This window comes from Parasteatoda tepidariorum, chromosome 9 (genome assembly GCF_043381705.1).
Source record: "Parasteatoda tepidariorum isolate YZ-2023 chromosome 9, CAS_Ptep_4.0, whole genome shotgun sequence".
Classification (NCBI taxonomy): Eukaryota; Metazoa; Arthropoda; class Arachnida; order Araneae; family Theridiidae; genus Parasteatoda; species Parasteatoda tepidariorum.
Window position 1 is genome coordinate 6,260,619 of NC_092212.1, and position 18,537 is coordinate 6,279,155.

Below are 18,537 nucleotides of genomic sequence, written 5' to 3' on the forward strand. Positions count from 1 at the left end.
GTTTTTTTGTAAGTTTATTGCTGCAAAGCCCCTTTCAACCGCTGCAGTACTCCCAGACAGAGAAAACATCAATATATGCGCAGTATGTTGCTGTATTGTGGGTCATTTTGCTGCCTTGTAACTTACAAGACTCTTGTAAGATAACAAAAATTGAAAATGTATCACGAACATTAACGGGAAAATGGCCGTCCGCGCGGACGTCGGATTCGAGAAATTCGTTGTCCGCGGAGAATTTTTGACCGTCGAGGACGGGCTGTTTTTCGAGCCCTGATTATACGTGTATAGTAAGGCACGGGACCGAACATTTCGTCCACTATATCCAGGAGTTCACTATAAACCGTGTTCACTGTAGCGGGGTTTGAATACCTTCAAATTTTTCACCTCATTATAGATATATAATAAGAAAATTGACTTGAACCTAAAAAGGTATAAAGTCCCCCCCCCAGTAATAGTCAGACGAAATATCGTTCTGTTCATTTTATTGGTTTTCAAACAATTCCATGTTCATCATTAAGAGGATATAGCTAATCTGAAGAGCCAAAGTTTATTATTTTCTTTAAATTAATTGGTTCATAGAAGTACAAAACAGTCAAAAATGGAATAATTGATTGCTAACTTTGTATTCCAACTGCGAAAAATTCATATCCTTGCTGACATTAGGGCAGATATAGGGCATTATTGCAGATTTTTCGTCTTTGATACTCTATTTTATACATCAATTTATAAATTTAATTTCAAATGATTTCTTCTACTACTACAAATTTATGAATTAAGTACATATAAAATTGCTTGAATTAGTGGAAAAAAAAGTAAAAAGTGTTCGTACGGTCCTTAAAAATTGAAAAAGTGACAGTAAGATTAAGACAAAAATATATTCCAATAAGATAATATTCACCAATATTCTTAATATTTCGAAATAAATATATTCAGTCACGAAAATTTGAGTAAAGAATTTTTAATTTTAAATAGAATGTTCATTTTTAAATACAAAGGAAGGTAGGTACTTTATTTCCCTCGCACTAAAGTTGCACAATGGGCTATTGGCGACAGACTGGGATACATCCTTGGGGATGATCTGAAGACATGCCGTCGCAGTTTTCATGCTCTACAGAGGGTTTGGTTCCCCAGCTTTGGTAGCTCGAGTAGTCGAGCACTTTGCAGTAGAACGGTTTAACGAGGATTGATACCGCGCACCCTGGGTCTCCACGCAGGCTGATCAAAATGGTCCCCCACCCGCTTACGGACTGAAGCCAGTGATGCTCGACTTCAGTGTTCTACTGTGAGCCGTGTCTCTACGATCTGTCCGCTGCTGAATGCGAAAAGAAGACAAAGTTATAATAGTTGAGTGATAATATCGAATGTGATATTCAGATGTAATAAAATCACCAAATATTCTCGAACAAAGCTTACATCAAGTAACAAATGAGTATAGGGAAGTTTTAGCCAAATTTACTATTGCACAGAAACTAAAAATTGGGGGTACAATTTTAAAGCAAAGCATGCAACCAAATCGACTATATTCTTATAGAACTTGGTCATAGAAGTAACCTACTGGAGGCTCGATGCTTTAAAGCAGCAGGTTCCAAATGGTGTTTCGCAGAAAATTAGGGTTTCGTGTGTTAGAATTTTTTTACCGATAATTATTTTGAAATCTGTAACTTTGCTTGTACTATACTTTTTCAAACAACGTTGAAAGGTTATGTAGTAGATAACAAATAAAGTACGATATTGATAATATTTAGTAATTAAAACTTCACTAATATGAAGTAGTTTTAATATCGATTTTGAGGAAATAATTATCTTACGGTTCTTAGAATGATATGTGTACTGTAGAAAATTGCTCGATAGAATTAAATTTAGATTATTATGAGTTGGCCGGTAGCATTAGCAACATACCAAGTATGGCTGAATGCAGTTAAACTTTATTTTGATGGCATGAACTACAAAAAAAAGTGTTTTGATTAATTTAATAAAGTAAAACCACCGGGAAGGACAGCAAACGATAATAAGCAAAAAAATAATTATACTATTTTAGCTTTATTAATTGGATCGGTGTATATCTTTAGGTTTTGTGTTTGACTTTGATTCATTGTTTGATTTGCTTCAAATTTTTTCTTTTTGTTATTTATTCCGAGCGAAGAACGAATGTTCAGTTCTGAACAGAAAGTATATTTCTAATATGTTTTATCTAAAATATATTATTAATATATTTAAAATACACAAAATATATTACACTGCACAATAAAGGAAACAAAATATTTATATGTTTTGATCTCTCTCTAATAATTTTTCTGTTTAAAAAGATTCTTCTCGTGTATCAAATATGATAGTATAGTTTCATATTTTATCGTCTGCGTCAAAATTTAATAATTATTCCAGACATTTTTTGCTGTGGATTGTATTTGATAGATCAAAGCAACCGATAGTCATCTATGCACCTTTTACTTAAATTAATAAGGTCTCGTACTTACATCTGAATCCATAAGCAAGCATTCGTGCTGACCTAAGTATGTGCTTGTGCTTTGACTTCAGAACGTCATTTTTCTGAATACTAGCCCAAATTCAGAATGTGATGAGACAACGCCTCCAATTATTATACAAATATTTATAATAATATATGTTGAAACTTAAAACTATAATTAATAGTTTTGAGAACTTTTATTTCGTTCAGGGAGACCAAGAGAGATTTGATTTTTAAATTATTTAAGTTAATTACAGGTATCATAGATCTGTTCTTAAAATTCTAGAGAGCGCTCTTTAAGAGAATAAGAAGCAAACGCAGATATTGTAAATAATTAAGCATAATAGGAAGCTCTCTACATACAGAATAAGAAGCAAATTAATCACTTTTACCAGACAATTGTAAAGCATAAAAAGCAAAAAATTATTTTTACAACGTATTATTATTTCCTGTATCTTTATTTACTAATGGTTGAAAACAATTGAATTGAAATATACAAATGTTTGCTCCAATAAAATCAAAGTAATTTTAACTAAAAAAAATGAAAAAACTAAAGATAATAAGTCGAATAGTTCATGAGAAATGGAAACTCAAAAATGCGTCTTCAAAGTTGCGTAATAAACAAAAAATTAACATAGAGCAGTTCAAACTTTCAAGTTAACTATTAAGTTCATATTAGTGATACTGAATATTCTTTTCAGGCAAATTTATGAACAGTCTAATCAGCCCTACCACCTACTGGATTCAGGTTTTCCAGGCCAGTGCCAAAAAACTAATTTTCTTAAGTTACAGTTAAGTATTTTTGCCCAAGAAATTTTATTTAAAAAATATAACATTTCCATTTGAAAATAGAATCTTTGTAGAATTTTCATCTGAATACTAAATATTTATAGCATTTTCATCTCAATACAAAATCTTTAAAGCATTTCCATCTTAGGACAAAAGTTAGGCGAATAAGTACCAGAAAGTAATTTTTCTCTGCTTACAACAAAAAAAAAAAATTTGTATGCTAGCTTTACAGTGGATTAGTGTCAGATTCTACTTTAGTGTAATCCAAGTGAACATCCACATGAAAGGTGTTAAAACTTTTATGTTTTTTCAAATGTGAACAGAGCGCAAAATAAAATAAAACAAAAACACTCAGAATAACTTTTGATCAGATGTTCGGATTTTCATGTGCTAAGAATTAGTTTTATTAGATCGAGAGGGTGACCTTAAATTTTCTAATCAGTTAGTGCAGGCGATATTTTAAGTTACAAAATAAGACACAACGTACCTTTTCTCTGCACAAGTATAGCTTTTTTTGGGTTCCTTACCCTCAAAATGGGAGTTGAAGCCACATTCTGGTCCCAACAGTTGAGTCTGCAGAGCGGTCGCCTTCTTCCTACCACGCTCTACGTACCAGAGAAGTGGAGAGACATGGTATTCACTAGAGGGAATTTTAAAAACAATTATGACTAGGAATGTACTATTAAATGTATCATAAAATTAATATGGGATAAGAAATAAAAAAATAAAATGTAACAATAAATAAATAATATAAAATAAAATTTTACTTATCTGATCTTGTATATAAGGTTATTTCCTTCTTAAGCTGAAATTCTTACATGGTTGCTAATCTGTCACCGAGAAGTTAAATATTCGAAAATAAATTAAAAAGGGAAATAAAACTTGTAATTTTCTTGTTATTTAAAAAATATTCATTTTTTATGCCCGAAGTCTTGTCTGAATATATATTAGTTACCAAGAATTTAAAATGAATAAATAAGTTTTATTTTTTGTTCTATAAATGTACAATTTTCAAGCTAAATGGATTACGTGATTGTGTTATAGTTACTAAAATGTTAATTTGCAAACAAAAATTAATAAGTACATTATCCGTTTTTGAATATTCACCTAAGCCAAAAATCTTAATTTTGAATTTGTTATCGTGAAGTTAATTTGCCAAGAAATAAGACGCATATTGTCTTAAGAGGTCATTGTTAACGAAACATCAAATGTTGGGCCCTGAACTTCATGCAAACTGAATAAATGTCAGAACATTTACAATACATATAAAAACGTGTGGATAATATTAAACTGTAATTTAAAGGTGCGCTTACCGCCTAAGGCCACTCCCATGTGTAATTAAATTTTAAATGCGTAGGCAGGTCACGAGAAGTTTCGTGCTCTCATATTTACTCGTAGTTTTTGAAATCTTATATTAATGAATACTTTTGATGTCATTAAAGGTTAACGAACGATGATCGAATAATACTTTTTCAACTTTATCTCTCCTTTGGGACAGAATTTTTTATCACGATTACTGATGGGAATTTCAACACGTACGCTTTCAGTTAATTCAACTAATGCATTTTGTTACATTAGTTGATTTTGTTGCCTCTTCTGTATATTCATCTAGATTTCAATATTTTCTTTTTATCGCTTGAAGTAATATTGTAGTTTTTGGGAAAATATGTTGATTAAATGGTTTACACTGAATCACTTTTATAGACACTATTTTGAGCTATGAGAGAACGTTCTTGCCAAAGAAGAATGTTTTGAAATTTGGAGACAGCAACGTAGAAGAAACGGAGACAAAAGTAACAAAGAACATCATTTTATCAAAGGTAGTTTTCTGAAATATTCCATTTCATATTCTTTATATATTAATCCTATTTCAATGATTCACGTTTAATAAGTTTTACATTTTAATTTGTTTATATTATCGTTGTTGTGTCAAAAACGTTAAGTACTATTTTCCTTTCTTTATTTCAAATTTATTCTTAGTTTTAATTTTCAGTCCTATAGAGTGCGTTTGGGCGCAAATCCTTAGCTTTTAATAATTTTGATATTCAAAATTAGTTAATTTTTTTTCTCAGATTGTCAATCTCTTTTCCTCAAATCTGTTCCAAGTTCGTGTGTTGTAATAACTGCCATTTTTTACTACCATATTTATCATTAATCCACCAGCTTTTGCTTAAAATTTTTTATAAAGTAAAATTAAAATAAGAAAAATAAAATAACAGTTATAAATTAAAATTTGTTTTGGCATGTTGTTTATTTATTTTTACTCATTTAATGTTCGACCACTACAGTTTTGATATAATTTGCAAAGTAATATTCTAAATAGTACCCTAAAATAACAATGCTTAACTACCCATTTAACGAAATTAGGTGACTAAAAATTTATTTTTTTTGTGATTAAAAACTTATCTGACACAGCCGATTTTTACCAAATTATGGAAAAATTCATAAAATACAAATTGTGGCAAAATTCTCTGGAATCCAGGAAATAGCTTTGGGTAATTTTAAGCGAAATTTGAATTTTTTAGAAAAGGAATTTCATAGCTTCAGAATAAAAAAAAAGATTTTTACTTAATTAGTTTTATGCGTACATTCTTTCTTAAATTTTAAGATGGTTAATGTTGATATCTAATTTAAATTTCATTAAGTATAACACAATATGCGAACAATAAATATGCGATTTTGCATATCAGTCTTATAGTTTACACATTGAACAATTTATGCCTTCTAACGTAAAAAGTTATGCCGTATAAGAAGATTTTTATTTTTCCCATAAAAAACTTCTAACCATGTTTTACCATATTTTCATTTCTATTGTTAACTCCAGTCGCATAAACAACACTATTATTCTGCAATACCATGAAAAAATTCTGCAATTTATCTGCAGAGCATGCGATGAAATATTCGTTTTACGAAGCTGTGTTTGACCAGTTACACGTGTGGGTATCAGTGATCTTCTTCTTCTTCTTCTTAAAGTGCAAGTACACATTAACTAATATTTAAGTATTTATTCATTTATATATTTTTGAGTTTGACACAATTTGTTTTACAGCAGTGCAAATAATTGTATTCCGTGCTTTAGTTTTAAATTTATTAATTTAATTTAAAAACATCACAAAATAAGATTTGCAAATAATTCGTACGTATTTATTTATTGACTTCAAATTTAAAGTTCACCAGTGTAAACAATTTTGTTTAAGTATTTAGGCTGATCAAGTTAATTTTTTTTTCGATAAAGATGCAATAAAAACATTGAAAACAATAGAAATTTCATTGTAGTTTGATACCTCGTTCCTAAATTTTTGATAAAAAAATACAAGTCTTTAACTGTTTAAATTTCTTCTTTTTTTTTGTATGTTTATTCAGTATTTATGCCCCTTCTTGTGCCAGAACGCTATGTCGAATCGACATAGACTACAAGACGAAATTTCAACACCACTCCAAAAATTCGTTTAAAATTTTAATTAGTTTATTCAGGATAGATGCTTAAGAAATCATTTTTCGTATAAGTTTAGCATTAGCCATTACCAAATAAAACTTCAGATTTATTTAGTAATGGCCAAAAGTATTTTTTACTAACTCAGTGATTATAGTGAATGGCATGTGGCTTGGTGCTCTGTCACTGAATTTGTATTCCAATCTTAATAAAACATGTTGTTTCTGTAAATAGTTGTGTTTTAAAAGCATGTTTCCACAGAGCCTCAAAACAGAAAATGATAAGTATCGGAGAAAATTGCTCAGTTGTGATAAATTTAAACTTTCATGATAAGGCCTTGAGCAACAACATCATGCAAAACGATACTGAAAACGGTTTATTTTTAATGACATAAACTTCTAAAAAACATTATGCTCAATTTAATTAGTTAAAGCCATCATTTAGAGATAAGAAAATGGGAACATTCGGTGTTGTTGTTGGAGAAAAAAAAGCAAGAGTTGTGATTGTTTTTGTTTTTCAGTATAGCCATCTAGCCAAGAATTCGACCTCTGTCACATGAATACGTCATACCCGTTTATAGAGCGAACCCATTTATACAACCATTCATCCACAGATCGAGGATATTTAGTCGTGAACTAGAGAATGATAAATCTCGAATTCAGTACCTGCAGAGGTATATTTTGTTATTGGAACATGGAGGACTATGTGACACGACTGATTTAACGTGTACCAGTCACCATTTATTACACGGGGAGTCTTTTGCTGGCTGGATTAGAAATCGTGAGTTCAGCGCCCTGAAAATCAGACTCTCTGGGCCGATGGAAACATTTAACTTTATTAATTGTGTCTGCATGTGTCTTTCATTTAGAGCTGTGGAGTCTGTATGTTTGTAATGCACAGTGACAATAAAACTGGACACCCTGAATAACTTTTGATCTAATTATTGTATCTTCACGTTCTAGGACTCCATCTTAATAGCTAGAGGAGCTGATGTCAAGTATGCTAATTAATAAGCGCTGAAGATATTTTAAGTAACGAAATCTGAATACCTTATCTCTTTCTCTGAATACCTTATTTTCGATGGATTAGGATTTCTGACGCTCGAAACATAGTCGCCGCAATCTGAGAAATATAGTCCCCAAAGTTTGATCAAGAGAGTTATCCAAAGTTTGGAACACATTATTAATGTTGGTTTTCCTTTTTGCGTATTTCGCTTATGTCAAGAACTTTTCTAATACTTCTAAATTACGTTTATCTAAAGATAAATTCATGCAAAATAAATTTTTTATTTTACTTTGTTATGGTAGAAAACACTTTGAATATTAATGTACACAAGTGTCTTTACATCATTTAAATGAATATAAAATTACATGGCAAAATTGATTGAATTTCAAATAATTCAAATATTTAAAAATTGATTTCGCAGTAACTGTTCGACCGATTTCGCTCAAATTTTGTATTTCGCAATATAAAATTATCTTCTTTAAAATTATGCCAAAAAATCTACAGCTTAGAATTCCAAATTTTTTCGAACACTATTAAATAAAATGATTAAAAAATACGAAATACTAAATAAAGGTAATTTTTTGAATGGAATTATTTTTGAGCAAACGAATTTTATAAGTGGAAGCTGAAATTTTCTAATTCACTTAAAAAGTTTTCAGGATATAGCCGAAAAACGCAAAAAGGAAAATTAATATTAAGGGGTTAAAACTTTGGCCCGTTCTCCTGAGCAAACTATCAGAACTATATTTCCCAGATTACGGCTACGACCTATATTTTGGGAGATAAAAATACAAATCAGTTGAAAAAAGGTGTGTTTATTCTGAGAAAGTGCGTTTTAGTCTCTGAATTCGTAATTTAGTTTATTATCTGCACTTACTTATTAGCATATTTGAGATCTTCCTGTTGAGCCATTAAGATTGAGTCCTAGAACGTGAAGATCCGATCATTAGATCAAAAGTTTTCCAGAATGGTCCCTTTTTTTTAGCATTGTACATTAATGATACGGATTTATCTAATAATTTGATTAGTATTTTAATTCAACTATTTAATTGCTATTCTTAGCAACTGCTGATTATTTCACTGATTACAAGAATTTCAGCTTTATTATTTTTTTTTCTTTTATGCAACGTATTAATGCTCTTTTCATTGTGTTAGAGTTCTACAATGATGTCCAAAGATATTGAGATAAAAAGGAGAAACAGCAAAGTAAGGGAAGGAGGAAAAAACCTAATTGCAATACTGAAATGTATAGGCTTTATACTGTGCGTTACAGGTTTCTCCTATCAAGTCTCGGAATTCATGGTGCGATTTTATAGTCATCCGACAGTTGTAAACATCGATATCAATGAAACACCAAAATTTGTAGTACCTGCCCTAACGTTCTGCAATTTGAATCCGTAAGTATGATTATACTTCTATTTTACGGACCTATATACTTATTATACCTATAGAATGGTGTGAAGGGTAAATGAGAAGAAGCCTATATGCTTCTGCTGTGTAGACAAAAGGCATTATTCCCAATTCTTTTCCAATATTTCTCAATTTTTTTCCGAACTGAATCCAATCAGATAAAACATGAGTCAACAGGGCCAATCGTTACTGTTTCACATTGCTATCTGGACAAGTGAGGTATTGTGTTCTGTGAAATATTTTAAGCTTATTATAACGAACCCGAATTCGAGGTGATATGATAAATAGGTTATAACTAATTTTTGTGCCTAAAAAATAATGTCTTTTTATTTTCTTCTTATTTTTTTTAATTTCTTCTTATTTTCTTAATTCAGGGTAAAGCCTTTTCTGCTGATAATTCTTACACTTATAAATTGAAAGATAAGCAGCAAAGTTTATATATATATATGTGAAATAAAATATTTAAAAAAAAATTAAAAAAATGTATCTAATTTTTTTTCTTTTTCTAAACTTTTTTTTAAAATTTTCTTAAAAATATTTTATTTTAATAATTTTTCTTTCTCTCTTTACATTAATCTTTTTTATTTTCCATGTTTTAAAGTTTCCACAGAAATTTTTGTCAAGCACTCTTTCTTCTATGTTTGATATTCACCTTAAAAATCTTTTAATAATTTATCAAAAATCATTTTAGTATGTTTTTACCAAGGCTTGCTTAAATATTACAATTTCCCTGTAGGAAAATCATGAATGCTCACATGAAGAACAATATTTGTTTAAAACAAGAATAAAATTTAGTGGTACAGGTATTTAAGACGAATATTATCTGTGAATATATTAATAATGCATAATACATGAAGTTTAGAAGCTTTAAGATTTGTAAATGATGATTTCTTTTATTGTAGAATTCGCCGAAGCACATATTGTAATGAAAATCCCGACAACTGTGAAAAGCCAGCAGATATTCAGCAGTTCTGTTTAGATATGCCTCATTATTGCAGACAGGAAGACATGTCTCAGTTTCTGGTTGGTTAAAACTTTAATTAATTTCCCTAGTTTCTGTTTTCTCTGAAGCATTTTCCATAGTTTCCTTTGAAAGATTTGAATAATTAAATCTAATTTTTATCTTACTCATCAGCGTGCAGTAATGATTGAATAGGAAATATGGTTTTCAAAATATGTATGAAGAAAAAAAAAGGAAATCATATTTTATATTTTGATCCTTAGACACATTTCTAAAGTCAACATAATCACATTAATGTGACCACCCGTAATAAGTTAGAATAACCATCTTAGCAGAGTGGACTACTGCGAGACGTGCAAGTAGAGAGCCAATTGAGCAGGACGATTACTTGGCTGCTGAGCCATGCCGACTCCAGTGTTCTGGTAAGCTACGCTTACTTACGCTGTAGAGAATCTGAAGCATGAACAGCCGGTTCGAAGTGGTCCCATAGATTCTCGATTGGGTTTAAGTCTGATAAGTATGGTGGTTAGGAGAGAACGGTAAATTTATCTTAGTGCTATGCGAGCCACACACGTACATTTCGGAAATTCTAGTGTTGATCCATCGATCCTTCCACAATTATGAGAGCGTCCAGATTTGCGTGAACATTTCCTACACCAGAATGCTCCGTTCTCCTGCTTGGAACTTTCTGGCAGTTGTTACAGAATTTTTACTATATTCAAGAGTGTTATAGTATCGCTTAACTCTACTGTCCACCTGCTGGTAGATACTTGGGAATCATTTGTTTTGTGAATGGATCACTAATAATTGTTCATCTTCGAAATTAAGTATCAACAGACGCCAAAAAGTGTTTCACAACACCTCTTTATGTTGACTGTTCTTTCGAGATCAGTATGATTTTAAACAATGTGAAATTTCTTAAAGTAGTGTTTATCGGACATATGCTAGATAGGCTCCATGATGCCTCTGACCGCAAGAAAATTCGCAACAAAAAGGTATCTGATGTAAGATCCACCTTAGAAATTCTTAGGAAAACCAGAACGTGTTCCAACGAAGCTGATTAAACACAACATTTTTTGCAAGTAGGGAAAATCTTTCTGCCTCCCTCAAAAGTGAGGCACTTAAGATGGCCACTTGCAAATCTGGCCTGGACAGTCTGGGTTCTTCGGTCGCATTTTATGCCCAGAAGTGCACCGGGGGAGGTCCTATGATACCAGTGGTACCTAGGTGGTATCATCGGACTTAAGTACAGTTGTTTATTGCCTTAACTTTAGTATAACTTTTTTTAAACTTTTTTTATGCATAATTTTCCTTTTTAAGTGCATTTTTATGTCAAAAACGAAAGCAATGCGGGCTTTTCATGTAAACCCTTACATCCATTGACGTTCCTGTGAAGTTCTTCTCCTTCAAACTTTGGATTTTCACAGAGCGAGTAATAAGCTAGATCAGCGATTCTCAACCTGTGGGGCGCGCCCCCCTAGGGGGGCGCGAGCACACCAGAGGGGTGGCTCGAGAATATTCAAGAGAAAATATTATTTAAAAAAATTGATTAACTGGATGAAAGGAAAGCGCACATATACATAGAAAACAAAATACATTTTGACATATTTAATAACTTATTAAAGTGAAACAACTTATTAAATCAAAATTTAAGGTGGGGAGCCAAGGGTGGCTTGGCCTTAAGGATTTTTTTATAATTTTCTGATTAAGTCTGTGTATCTGAATTTTTTCTGTAACATCTTACACCTATCTCTAATATATATCACGTATACTTTTAATTGTAAAATAAAATTTCATTTATTTTATAGTACAATTTTAAAATTTTAGCTTCTGCACCTAAGGTTTCGCACAGGTTCCAAAGGTGAGCCATGTTTTGAAATCACTTTTTCACTTACTCAAATTATCTTTAGAAAAAACACTTGGACTGGCAAACTTCTTTTAAAAAGGCACTTTAAGTGTCTTGCTGGTAGGAACAAGTTTCCCGACTTTAAAAAAGATATTTGTTTTCAGAGTGTATAATTTGTTTATTGATTTTACTTTGATAGTTCTTGTGTGAAGTCACTAGCGATTCTTTTGAGTTAACTCATTAGAATTAATCAAGAATTATTGAGTTAATTTTTTCAGAAGGATTAGCCAACAAGTAAGAGTTAAATAACCATACTAGAGTTAACTAACTAAACCCATAACTAATCTAAAAATACCCAAATTTGCAAGAAAATACCAGAATCGACCACAAAAACACTCATAACTACCACAAAAATAAAAAAATACCTGAAAAATGACTTTAAAATGCAAACAAAACAAAAAACTTGAAACAAAATATCGCAAAGTCTACTAAAGTGCAGAGAACGTCAAAATATTATAAAAATTTAAAAAATACCAAAGTTCCACATTTGCTTAAAATGAAATAAATCAATTGGCATTTAATTCAAGCATTCCTTTTTGAGAAATAATATGCTACGTAATGATTTATAATTAACTCTTTTATAGATTTCACGTTTGCTTCCGAAGGTGGCCCGAGTGTCGCGCCACTTGGGAACATACATAAGGTCTCTCTTACCATTTGCACGACATAAAACTATTAATCTGATAGATTAATTCGAATTAAAGTAATGTGGTTAAAGAAAAAGAAATAAACTTTCAGAAAACATATTATAACTCAAAGTTCTAAGAATTTAAACACATTATCTTCTCACCTGGAAATTAGAACGACAACTGCAAATAATTAAATCACTTCATACAATGGAGGCCATTCAAGGAAATATCTTCCAATTCAGCCTCGTGCACCTCAGATACAAGATTTACAATGCAGAAGGGACATCTTATGATTCAAAATAAATTTCATTTTATTTTGGGGGGGGGCTACGTTAGGAGCACTGGCCACCTTTGGCTTACCCACCTTACTTAATCAAACATACTAAATTTTTAAAAAAAATTAATAATTTTTAGTGACTTCCTTGGGTCTGTCCTGCAGAGCAAAGTTTTTTGAGGTGAGGCTTAATATTAGAAATAGCCACTCTCAGTCCTGTTTCTATATTTAGCCGTGATCTATATTTTGTCTTCAAAGAAGCCACAGCAGAAAATCCAGTTTCACAAAGGTAGGATATTGAAAACGGTAATAGAATGCGAAATGCCCTTTGTTTCAGTGCAGAAAAATCCTCCTCCTGCCAAAATTCAAATAGTGATTTATTACTAAATTGCATTTCAGTTTCGCCACTTGTCGTGAAGTCTATGAATTTTTCTTCCTCATCAATTGAGAGTCCTTCGGGAGTCTTATGAAATGGATTCCTAACCCACTCGTAACTTGCTAGCAGTTTGTCATGAGCAGGAAAATACTTTTTAAAATTCTTTGCCAGCATGGCTAAATGATTTTCAATGGTTACAAACGTAACTTTCATATATTCTTCTTCAGCCTTATAAGTTTTAGTACAATTATCCACATTTGCAAACATTGTTAGGTTTTTTTGCTTTAAATTTCTGCCCCACAATTCTAATTTTCTACAAAAAGCATTAACTTCATCACTCGTATCCAACATATGTGTATTTGCTCCTTGGAGTTTAAGATTCAAGTTATTTAATTTCTCGAATATGACGACCAAGTATCTCAATTTCATCACAAATAAACAATAGTGTAAATTCCCGGTTTCCGGTCTGTTATCTTCTAAGAAAATGACGATTTCTTCTCTTAATTCATGAGCACGTTGCAAAAATTTCTCACGTGATAAACATCTTGCCTCACATTTAAATAGTAACTCTGAATGTACTGAACCCATGTCATTACAAAGAGCAGAAAAGATTCTCGATCTCAGGGTTCTCATTTTTATATAATTTGAAATGGTTACAACCGCAGTTAATACAATATTTAAACCAGGACGTATTTCTTTCGAACCCAAAGCTTCTCTGTGGATCATGCAATGTGTCCAGACGCATTGAGGCGATTTTTGTTTTACTAGTGCTTGTATACTTTCGAACCTTCCGGATATTGAACAAGCATATTCCGATGCATATTCCAGTGCATATTCCGATGCAATTTTTGCATTCTGTGTTTGCATCATTCATAACATCATTTAAAATAGCAAATAATGCTAGCGCTGTTGTTTTGAGTTCTATTGATTTGCAGAAAAGTAGTTCTACTACTGACATATTATCACAAAATCAAACATAGGCAATGAAATGAGCATCTTTATTAATATCTCTTGCTTCAAAGTTTATTGAAAACATTTTGTCACGCAACATCGAGAAAAGCTGACACTACATTTTCAGCTGTATCACCAATTCGACGAGCAACAGTATCATTTGAAAGAGGTATGGACTGTAATTGTTTTGAAAAATTAACTCCAAACATAGTTTCTGCAATCTCAATTGCTGCTGATTTTTACTTTACTTTTGTTTTGGTAGTTAGTTAAAAATAATTTAAGGACAGAATTAAAAATACTCAACATACATTATTGTTGCATACATTTTACTGCAAGTGGGGGGAGGGGCGCGATGAAAGTTATGATCGAAAACTGGGCCGCGAATACTGAAAGGTTGAGAAACGCTGAGCTAGATATCTCCGTGATGTAGCAAACTGAAGTATGTTTAGATAAGAAATTTACAAGATGGCACGCAACTTCTTAATTTTTCTATCACAATTTAAGCCTTTTCAATTCCGTGAGAATTCTACTACGAATTTTAAAATATCTCATGTTAAAGGTTGTACAAAACTGAGAGAATGCCAAAAAAAAAACTAACTATGAAATTTTAATTTTCTTATAGATGCCTAAAAATCACATTTATTCAAGAATGACACTCGAAGAACTTGAAAAATATGGTCAAATCGAAACTGAGAGTTTCATACCTTATTTTTGGCAAGTATTGCTTTCTGAATGTTTGTAATCAAAGTCGTTTTTCTTAATGTTGACTGCGAAGCCAACGGTTGGAGGTTCGAATCACGCTCAGGGCATGGATGGGAAGAGTATCTGTGGCAGTATGGCATGAGTAAAGTTGCTCGCCTTCGTGACATAGGATATAAGGTGGTAACCAGGCAACACAAAGGACTTCAAGCACCTTCCACGGCATATTTTGGATTTCAGAAATACGAATCCGTTGAAAAAGAGTATGTTTCTTCAGAGAAAGCGCGATTTTGTGTCTAATGTCATTACTTAAAATATTGTTTGTTCTAATTAAATAGCTAATTTCAGGTCATGCCCTCGAACCATAAAGATAGAGTCCTAAGACGTACAAAATCCGATCATTAGATCAAAAGTAATTCAGGGTGGTTCTTTTTTTCGCGCACTGTACCTTAAATTAAATTTAAGCGTTATGCGATAATATTACAAGAATAGAGAGCATCGGATATTGGATTTTATCTTCTAAACAACTGTATAAGGAATGCGGTACACCGCACACATTTCTATAACAGCAAAAGAAATGAAAAATCAGATCCCGCTGACTCACTGCGCATGTCACATACTTGCCTGGTATTCTCTACATTTATGTGAAGATTAAGGGTTCGTTGTCTGATATCCCTCAGACAGAGTCATAACTTTCGATTATTAATAATAACCAAATGAGCCTTTAAAGTGAAATTAAAGTTACGTGAAAAAAGAATATGTTACTTTTTTTTAAAGGTCAGTTTAATTTTCTTTCTGAAGAAAAAACTGCTCTCTTATAAACCTCTTTTATTAATCTTAACCAGGGGCAGCAGTTTCAAGCATTTTTACCAGAAATGAAACAATATCCCGTTACCACCTAAATGTTTAACGCCTCAAGCGATCCCCTGAAAAAGACTACCAAATATTCATAATCAAACCACTAGTACATCACTAGATTCGTGTTTAGGACCCCTAGATTCCTTCATCTATTTTTTCAAACTTCAGAATATTGTTTCAATTTTAGTATTATTCGTATTTTTAAATTTACTTTATAATACGAAGTATTTTGATAATATTATAATTTTGTAATTGTCCCCTCTTTTTTTTAGGTTAGATAATAAAACTGAATCTGACTACTTTGAGCAAACATGGGAGCATCATAATGATTTTGATTTAGTGCCTTGTTTCAAGCTCTATAGTAGAGAAAACAGCAATGAAAGAGCAAAAATGGGTACATTTTTCCCACGTAAGTTAAATTTTCATTACATGAGATATAAGTAAAAAGTTATTAAATGAAGCAAAAATCATGTGCAAATCATATACCAATCAAGATAAAGCACATAATTATCAGAAGAATCTATTCACTTTATAAACACTGCCGACAATAAGCAAATCAAACTCAACGGAAATGGTAAAAAAATTTAAAATTATCTAAATTTAAAGTATGCATCGAAAAATTAAAAATATTAAAACACTCAATTGCGACTAATTAAAATATTTAAAAAGAGATAGACTTACGTTAAATTTATTTACACTAATTATGATCTAATTAATGGGTGCAAATTAATGTATAAATTTGGAAAAACGTAAAAACATTTTCAAAAACTGTCGAATCATTTATGAGGCATACGATTTCAGAAATACCAAAACCTGTTAAATTGTCACAAAAGAATTGGGAGAACGTAAAAAGTGATTATTTGGCAACCAACTGTATGTTTTACTAAAATCTTGTATTTCTCTATATTTCTTGTATTCCTCTGTATATTTGTATTCCTCTATATCCAGTTCATTCTAAATTGCAGAAAATGATTGGACGTATTTAGATGACAATTTTTATTCATGGCAATATATAGTTTAACATTTGAAAACTTTGAGAAATATTTTTCCAACGATTTAAAACAAGCAGAAGTCTTATGCATTTTATCAGATATTAAGACCAAAACCATATGTTTATCCTATGTTTTACATGCGCATTTAAATTATTTTTGTGTAGTGACAGACAAAGTATTTGAATTACAATTTTTTAAAATATTAATGCATTATATTTGATACGGTAAGAAATACATTTTTCGAAACTACGGAAATTTCATCGTCGTTGAAGGATGTATTGCTCAGATAATAATTTGAAATCTTTGATTATATATATATATATGAAAAAAAGAAAGCACAAACCAAACTTACCGGCGTGTAGCAAAATGTGACTTAGGTTTAAAAGTAAAATACTAATTTAACAGTTAACAAATTTCGCAAAGAAGAAAAATCTTTAAAGTTGTGCATATAGCTCAAATCAAATTAAATTAAATTAAAAAATGTATTTGGTCGAAAAAAAATTGAGCAATTAACATATCAGGGCTGCCATCTAGGAGAAAAACTAGTAAAAAAATCTCTTCGGAAAAATTATATAATAAAACCCATAAAAAGAAGAAATTTTTTTATTAATTTTATTACAATAATATAAAATTAATTATAAAAAAAACATTCAAAATACGTAAACGTTGTAATTTAAATAAAAGGCTTAAATAAGGAATAAATCATTCATTGGTATCCCATCTTTCATAGAGTGACTTATTTAAAAGTCAGAGCTTGCACATATGGATAGAAAGTCGTTTATAGACCTTATCCTTCATTCATACATCCTTACATAATTTTAAAGTCTACACGTATTACCTACACTCATCGGGGGTAACTGTTCATAAACCAATGGCCATTCCATTCTAAAAAAAGAGTTAGTATTAAGGAACTATTTGCTATTTATTTCTTTTGCTAGGGGTGTTGAATGTTGCCTCTCGTCAGGTATTCATTCTGAATGTTGAAGAAGATGAATTGTTTGATCCAAGAAAGAATCCAAGAGCAGTTCTCGACATACATTCGCCATTTGCAGTTTCTGACATTGAATTAAAGGCAATAAATTTAGAGCCGGGAAAATCATATAAAATACATATAATTCTAGTAAGTTACTCTATTTTGTAATATATTTTTCTGAAATTTAATTAAGGTCAGTAAATTTAAAGCAAAGAGGATTACACAAAATACGTATAGTTCTAGCACGTTTCCTTACTGTTCTAAAAACTGATATGATAGCTGATAATGATAAAAATAAACAATTTTGAACAGGGAAAATAAAACAAAAACATATAGTTCTTGTAAATAACTTTATTTGCTAATAGTCTGTTCTGAAATTTAATTAAAGATAATAAAATTAAGGTCTAGAATATTAGATAAGATATATACAGTTCTAGTAAGTTACTTTACTTTTCTGAACATTACATGTGATAATGAATAAATGGCAATAAATTTAGAACCTAAGATTTTAATTCAAAATATATATATTTCAAGTAAGTTACCATTCTTTTTAAACATTATATATCATAACGAATTAAACGAAATAAATTTAGAACCGGGAAAATCCTTCAAAAAACATATGGTACTAATAAGTTACCTTATTTTCTAATATTTTTCTACTATTCTGGGCCCATGTCCAAGAGTTCGCGGGCTCGATCCCGCCAACCGATTAACCCCCGTGTAGTGAATGGTGACAGAAGCAGGTTAAATATGTCGAGTCACAAAGTACTCCATGTTCCCATATCAAATCGTACCTTTGGGGGTATTGATCCAGGAGTTT

General features: G+C 31.1%; 1 protein-coding gene across 2 annotated transcripts in view; it reads left to right on the plus strand.

The window, feature by feature from the left end:
- The window catches only part of LOC107453201 (uncharacterized), a 63,149-nt gene that overhangs the window by 4,223 nt on the left and 40,389 nt on the right, over nt 1-18,537 (plus strand). For both annotated transcript variants that reach the window (XM_016069929.3, XM_071185915.1), the window contains exons 2-7: nt 4,955-5,070; nt 8,844-9,085; nt 10,001-10,121; nt 14,818-14,909; nt 16,025-16,161; nt 17,683-17,864. In XM_016069929.3, the coding sequence (XP_015925415.2) occupies nt 4,955-5,070; nt 8,844-9,085; nt 10,001-10,121; nt 14,818-14,909; nt 16,025-16,161; nt 17,683-17,864 (890 nt within the window). The remainder of the gene's footprint in view (nt 1-4,954; nt 5,071-8,843; nt 9,086-10,000; nt 10,122-14,817; nt 14,910-16,024; nt 16,162-17,682; nt 17,865-18,537) is intronic.